Source organism: Cervus elaphus, chromosome 13 (assembly GCF_910594005.1).
Source record: "Cervus elaphus chromosome 13, mCerEla1.1, whole genome shotgun sequence".
Taxonomy (NCBI): domain Eukaryota; kingdom Metazoa; phylum Chordata; class Mammalia; order Artiodactyla; family Cervidae; genus Cervus; species Cervus elaphus.
The window spans coordinates 26098192-26105843 of NC_057827.1; the positions used below are offsets into that span (position 1 = coordinate 26098192).

At 51.9% G+C, this 7652-nt stretch overlaps 1 protein-coding gene across 3 annotated transcripts in view; it reads left to right on the forward strand.

Moving 5' to 3' along the window:
- Positions 1–1586: 1586 nt before the first annotated feature.
- The window catches only part of PDE8A (phosphodiesterase 8A), a 146179-nt gene continuing 140113 nt past the window's right edge, over positions 1587–7652 (forward strand). The window contains exon 1 of one of the 3 annotated variants that reach the window (XM_043922612.1): positions 1587–2075. In XM_043922612.1, coding sequence (XP_043778547.1) covers positions 2007–2075 — 69 coding nt within the window. In that variant the 5' untranslated portion in view covers positions 1587–2006. Of the gene's footprint in view, positions 2076–2294; positions 3234–7652 lie in introns of those variants that run through there. The other 2 variants (XM_043922611.1, XM_043922613.1) reach the window with 2 other exon arrangements.

Here is a 7652-nt window from a genome sequence, read left to right on the forward strand (position 1 = left end):
GGGTCAAGCAGTCCTGTTTAGGGGTCCCTGCAGTGGGGGGGAGAATGGATTGGGGTGGTGGGGGAGTATATTCTCCCACATGACTGGGTGCCTCTCCTGCAGCAGCAGTGGGGTTGTGTGTGCGCGCTTTCCACACACATCCACGTGGAGGGCTTCTTCACAGGGACTCAGGTGTCCTGGGTGAGCAAGTGAGTGGCACATGCCAGTGAGGTTTGGGTTAGTTCTGTCACTGTGACTCCTTTTGTGTCTTGTCACTGAGGTCTGGGGAAACTGGGTAGAGAAGTGTTCAGGGACTTTGAGGTTCAGATGATGGCCAGGGAAGGAGGGCTGTGGTGGAATTGGTGTTAGGCAGTCGAAGCTGAGGTGAGAGGGGAAGCTGTGACTTCCTGGAGTGTTTTAGGCTGAGTTCCAGAGTATGGATGAATGTGAGTGAGGGGTTGCTCCTTGTGACCCCAGAAGTAGGCAAATGACTCCCACCATTCCTACCTGCTCCTACTTCATTCTTGGTTTTAGGTCTCTAAGTTTAGTGTTCCTAAATTGCAGACCTGGAAATCAGTTAATGTGCCTATGCAACAGTTCTCTGAGAACAGAGGGTAAGTGACCAGCTCAGGACAGCACAAGGCAGCGCAGGAGGCCAGCAAGGGGATAAGGGGATCAGGGTCAGCTGGGGGTAAGTGTCCTCACCCCTAATTAGAGCAGGGCTCAAGGATTTCCAGAGAGAGGCCAGGACAACAATGTCCTGTATTCGAAGGTGGGCCCAAGAGGCACCCTGGAATGCCAGGAGGAGGCAGGGTCAGTGCTGGGAGTTGTCAAGGCCAGACTTCTCAGTGAGGCAGGGCAGGGAGGACAGAGGGTCTGAGACAGACTTTCAAACTCTCTGATGATTCAAATCATTTTCTTCACCAATTACTCTTTATTCAGAAGAGTCAAGGTTCTGCCTGGAAAAATTACCTTCTAAATCCAGCAGCACAGAGGCAGAAAACACTGCAGTTTTGGTAGTATTACTGGTGATAGTAAAAATCTTCCCTTGTGTCTTTTAAGACATCGTCATTGAGCCGTTGGTACTTTTATAAAGCAGGGAGGCGTATTATGATTATTGCTAAATGTGCTTGAACTTGATAATATAAGTCATGTGCCAGTGGCTTGGGCCAGCTAGCTTAATAAAGAGGGCTGGTAGCGGGAAGCTACTCCCCGGTTACCAGGCTTTCTGCTCGGCTGCCCTCGGGGAACTGCCCGGTGCCCACCTCGGGCCCTAAAGATCCCTGCTGCAGGGGGCGCGGGGGGCTGTGGCTCTTAGGTTCCCTGGCACCCTGAAGCCTGATCCACCGCAGGGAACCCGGCGCTGGAGCCCCTGCGGCAGTGCCAGCGCCGCAGCAGGGACTCCAGCCCGGAGTACGCCTCCAGGTCTTCATAGTAGCCGGGACCAAGGCGGGAGCGGGCGGCACCTCAGGGTCGTTCCAGGGCCGCGCTAGAAAAGGTGTGGAAGGCGGCTGAGGAAAGGGACCCGCCGTGCCGGGGTCTCGGCTGACCGCGAGCCGCCGGGGATGGAGGGGCGGGAGTGAGGGTGGGTCCGAGGTGGGCAGCTCGAGGGTACGTGATGCACACCTAGGGGTGCCACCCTCCAGTTGATCGTGGGAGGGGGGGACCCAGGCACAGAGCGCCTAAGTGATTCGCCCAAGGTCACACAGTGAGCGGGTGGCGATGTGTGTGGGGTGCCCTTCAGCCAATGCGCCTGGCGTCATCACAGGCCTCCTCTGGTTAAGACAGTAGGAGGGCATCCCCAGCCTGACACGAAATGTGGCTTTTTGTTATCCCAGCCTCCCAGTCGCTGGTGTAGGCGGGCCTAGGGCTCCAAGTCTTGGCGAGCGACGACACAGACTGAGCCCGAGTCAGTAACACCCGGCACCCCCCACCCCCAACCCCGGCTCTTGAATGGCTCAGAGACAGGGCCCTGACCGAAGTCACGCAGCTGCTAAGTTTAGGAGCCGGGATTCGAACCCTGCGGTATGGGTTTCAGTGACCACAGGCCGGAGATCAGAGACCACTGGCTCGGGAGTGACCACGTGCGGCCTTGGGTAAGTCGTTCTCCCTCTGGTAGCCCGGCCGCGCGCCCCTCCCGTCGTGGCCGCGCATGCTCCAAGGCGGGCGGAGCCGGGAGGCGGCGGCGGGCGCCCCAGCTGCTTTGCATTGACGCCAGCACCCGCTGGAGGTCACCGCTGGGGGCTGGGCGCGGCGTGCTGCCGGCAAGACCCGGCCCGGAATACGGAGCCGGAGCCGCGTCGCCCTGAGCTCCCCAGCGAGCGCCTCCGCTTCAGCGCTTCTCGACGGCGCGGCCTCAGGTCCGCGTCCCTCCGTCCCTCCCGGGGTGGACGCGGCCTTGCTGTCCCGACGGGATTCCTCCGGCCCGCACCGCTCAACGGCCAGAGATCTATTCTAGGTTTCTCAGCCACCAGCCCTCGGACCAGGGGCATTTATCCGTGGGGCGGCCGGCGGAGCGACGTGAGAGCCCGGGGCCTCTAGAGGCGGCAGCCACAGCGCCTCCGGAGCCGGAGCGGGCGTAGCCCGGAGCTCACCTCCCCTCGGGGGGTCGCGCCGCCTCACGGCGAGGGCGGCGTCGCTCGCGCGGCGGGGACTTGTCGGCTCTCGGGCCGGGAGAGCGCAAATCTCCTCCCCCGAAATTCCCCGGAAGCGCGGCGCGGCCGAGGCGAGCGCGGCGATGTGAGGGGAGGCGGCCGGCGGCTCCCTCCTCAGGAAGGGCATGTTCGGAGGGGCGGCCGCGGTGCGCTGCCCGCCCCACCGCCCCCTCCCCGCCGCCGCCGCCGCCGCCGCCGCCGCCGCCGCCGCCGCCGCGCCCGCACCGCGATAAAAGGGGCGGCCGCACTTCCTGACGGGAGACCCGCGCTCGCCGCCGCCGCCCGCCCAGGCGGCGATGACACGGCGCACGCGGCGGCCCCGAGGCGCCGGGCGGGCCGTTTACTGACCGGATCGCGGCTGCCCGCCAGCGTGTCCGCGGCGCTGCCGCCAGCATGGGCTGCGCCCCGAGCATCCACATTTCCGAGAGCCGGGGGGTGTACCCCGGCGGCAAGGAGGCCGAGGACGTGCCGGGCCCCGCGGCGCCGCCGCTCGCGCCCGGCGGGCCGAGCCTCCCACCCGGCCAGAAGACGGCCGCCTCGACCCGGGCCCCCGGCTCCAGCCTCGCAGAGTCCGAGCCTCGCGGAGGCAGCGGCAGCAAGGTAAAGGGACACCGGGCGGGTGGGCGGCTCCGGGGCTGCGGTCCGCGGTGAAACTCGGGCCCCGCGGGGCGGCAGCCTTCCCGGGGGGCCGGGCGGGGCTCCGTCCCCGGCCGCGGTGCCCTCTCGGCCGGCTTTGACGGACGCCCGCGGACCGTCCTGGCCGGGGCGGCGCCGGGAGGAGGACCGACTCCGGTCCCTGGGGGCCCCGCTTAGCCGAGTTGTGAGGAGGACGCTCCCCGAACCGCGGCGTCGGTTCCCGGGGCACGTCTGTCGCGCCGTCTGGGGCGAGGGACCGCCGTGAACTTGACCGAGGCGCTTGAATCCATTCCCTACCGGACAGCGGGTGCGGAGGACACCTCCCCAAACCCAGGCCCCCAGGATATTCTGGCGCGACCCTGAACGTTCAGTCAGTGTGAACTTTGTTCTGGTTCTCGTGGTGGAAAGGGAAGGGCGGCCAGCCTGTGAAGCCGAGGTACTGGACCCTACCGCCCCGTTGTGTTTTCCCTGTTTGGGCTTTGCACAAGCCTGCAGTGGCAGTTTTCCATTTTCTTTGGACTATTTAAAATGTAATCTGGAATATCAGCTTTGCTTCATTGCACATGTATTTGAGGTCCCGGTTTATTAGCATGCATGTTGTTCTTAAAGCCTGTGTAATTAGAAAATACTATCAGAAACCCAGTTTTTGAAGCATTCAGCAGAACGAAGTTAATTTATCAACCAGTCTTACTGGGACATTTTGTAACTTTTTAAAATTGCGTGTCTTCTCCAGCGCCTGTTGCCTAGGCTATGTTTAGCCAAAGTTTCTGGGCTTCGTCTTTGTTAAGGTTTTCTAAAAGAAAGGTGTTTTTCCTTTTTTAAAAAAGGAAAAAAAGTTCATGAAGACAGACTGCAGACACTTTCGGGTTCTGTGATTTGAAATTTTAGAGCTGGAATTCATGCGTTTGTTTATTAATCTAGGGGGACATTTTCCTGTATGCATGGCTATATAGATTGTTGAGGCTCATCAGTCTCTTTGCTGCTGTATTTTAAGAGTCAGATGTAGAATTGTCTTGATTTTCTTGCTTACTGCTAGATCTTCCAGTTAGAGGGTTAGAAATTGGTTCATTTTCTCTCTTAAATTTCCAGCAGTCATCATGCCTTTTCTACATGAAAGTGAAAAGTCTTTAAAAGTTTTTTTCAGTGTTGCATAACATAGATGCAACACTCCCCCTCTCATACGTGCTCTGAAAATTCAGGTTCATTCTGTTCATCAGATTTGGGAGTCCTTCTATGGAGTCATTGAAGAACCCTGTGATAGTTTTGAACTACTTACCTAAGCTGCTCTTAATACCATTGTAATGCTTGTGGGTTAAGCTACCTAATTGGCTTTTTTTTTTTAAAAGTGTTGCACAGGTGAAGTTGAATAGCAAAGCTTTAACAGCTTTCAAGTTTTTGACCCAGATCTGATATTGGTTATCTTACATTAAGTAATATTAAGTTTTTAGTTAACACGAGTAGCTTTTCAAGAAGTCTTGTGCCTTATTGGCCTACTGGGGGCAGTTGTGGATGTCCTGAATTCACCCAGGTGTCTTGTAAGCATCTCCAGTGCAGCAGTTTGCTCTCTGCCACCCACTTTGCCAGGAGGACCCCTGAGTTTCTAAGAGTCTTGCCAGGCCATTGTCTTGAGTGGGGACCCAGAAAAATACATTCATCATTACAGTGCTGAATCCAGTGGCGTGCATATAATAGGTGCTAAATAAATGTTGAATTTGATTTTTGTTATTAACGAAATGATGAAACTTTTTCAGCCACTGGAATTGGATTCCATAAAACCTCTGGTGCAAGATTTAAGGTTAGTTTTTCAAGAGGAGGAGCCAAATTATAAATAACACCACAGTCACAGAATTAATAGTCCCATGCTTGTTATTCATGAACTACAACATGTTGATACCACATCTCAGTTACAGATATTTGTAATTAGGCCTGTCAAGTGAGACACCAGGGAAGCCCATATCAAGTGATGGTGGTGGTTTAGTCACCAAGTCGTGCCCTGTCAAGTGATAGGCAGAGGTAAATATCAGCATATTTTTGATTCACTATTTTTCTCTTTAAGGGAATGAATCTTCTGAAATTAAGATACTCAGTATGTTCTGGAAATTAAAAAACCCATGTTTAGAGAAGATAAGCTTTCAGCAATTTAGCAAAGTCAAATTATTACACCATGAATTTAAATTCCCTTATATAAACATACCAAGATCCAATTTTAGCTCATTAAAAAATACTTCATATTAAAATATAGTAAGTCAGCTTATTGAATGAATTCCAGTCAGAAATTCACTGGGGAAGTTTTTGTATTTCTATACCATGTCGTAAAGACCAGTTTATCAGAATGCTTGGGAGATTGATAATCAATTGCATTTTCACAGTAATTAAACAGTGCATCCCCTACACCTGTAGTGTATCCCACATGTGTTCCATGAAGCAATTTGTGGACCGTTAATAAGCATTAAATGGATAAAGGGTCCGTGGTGAAGTTAGTTTGGGAAATACTGGCTCAGGCTAAATTTGTCAGATTTCTGTAATACAGGATTTGTCAGAAAACTTAATTTCCTAAAACACACTGTGAACCTCCAAGCCAAGAATGTGCAACACTTCCCAAATGTGTTTGATTATGGAACCCATTTGTTGAGGTATATCTTAGGTAGGCCGCATGTTAAGTCATGATTCCTAACATGAGATAACCAGTATTCAAAGTGCAAGAAATACACTGAACAGTGCAACTCAATAAATATAATTTGCTCCTTAATGATTCCAAAGGTACTTCAGGATCTCGTAATACACGAAGCTGGCTCATCTTTATGAACTCATTTAAGTATTACTAAAAATACGCTGGCTGTTTATTCATTTCAGGAGTTATAGTCTCTGTGGTTACAGATAATGAATGCTGTGTTCAGTTTGAACACTTACAGTTTTGTTTTGTTTTGAATCAGGGTGCACTTTAACTGTAACATTTAATATTTTCTTGTCAGTCTTTAGATTTACTCCGTTTTCCTTTTCCTTGGCTAGGACTCTGAGTTGCCCTTGAAAGATCTGAGTGTGGGGGCGGGAGTGTCCAAGGAGACCTTCTGCTCCCCCCCTCCCTTTTTGGAGACAGGCAGGGAACAACTAAAGGTGGGTCCGCCCTCTCCCCCTGTGTCACTCATCAGCCCTGTGAAGGGGCAGCCCCTCTGTTTTGTTCACTGCTGTGTTCCTGCCTGCCCACCACCCCCCCCCCCCCCCCACACACACACAGTAGGCCTTCCACAGACATTGGTTGAATTGGAGAATTGTGTGAACTAGGCTGTTAGAAGTGGAAAATCCAGCCAGCCCTAGTAAAGGAGAAATAGAAACTAGTTTTACCTAGAGTGGAGGCTGTAGAATTTAGACTTGAGTTTTTGGAAGTGTCTGGTATTCCTTTCTCAGCGCTTTTGTACCCAGGAAGTAATCCATCTTCGCTCTTGTGAGCCCAGGTTTCCCCGTGAAGACTTAAGGATTAGTGCGGCAGGGTGGGCAGCACACAGAGGTGACCGGTAACAGCGCGGCCAACGCTGACCTCTCACCAGGGGTTCCTGCCGTCAGCTCTCAGGCCGACTCTCTGTCCTTCTCTAGTATTTGCTGTGTCATTTTCTTTCCCTCCACCTAGTTTTCTCTTATTTTTCACCACCTTCCCCTTCTTCCCAGTCTTTTCTCCCTTCTTTTCCCCACCAGCCCACTGGTGACATGAATCACCCTAGGCCATCAAAATTTGCTGGTTTCTTAGTGTTTCCTAGCTCTGGAATAAAATTTGTTGCCTACTGTTAATATACAGAGTGGATTAATCCAACTCATATTTCCCTAAAAGAAAGTAAAGTTTTCTTTTTGTGTGACCTGAGTGACCACTCTCCCCCCGCCTCCCCAAGAAGGGTCATTGACCCTTGAATTATAGATTATATAAATTACTGAAACTTTCCCTGTAAAAGTTTAGTTGAGGAAATGGGACCCAACTTTCTGTTCCTGAAGTAAGAAGAATTTTATCTTGAGCTCATGGGCTCTGAGTTCTCTAATCCTTATGTCCTTATGCCTTTTGGTATGTAGAATCTCATTATCTTGCCAAGCCTAGCTGTAAAGATAACTGCTTTTTAAATTTTCTTGAATGCCTGTTATATACATAAATACTTTGTATGATACACTTTTTTTTTTTTTAATGCTTAATGTCATTACCACCATGACTGTAAGTGTGGTTCTTAAGAATGATGTGATATGGGAGGGGGGATCGGGATTGGGAATACGTGTAAATCTATGGCTGATTCATATCAATGTATGACAAAACCCACTGAAATGTTGTGAAGTAATTAGCCTCCAACTAATAAAAAAATTAAAAAAAAAAAAAAAAAAGAGTGATGTGATGAAGGTCACAGCTTT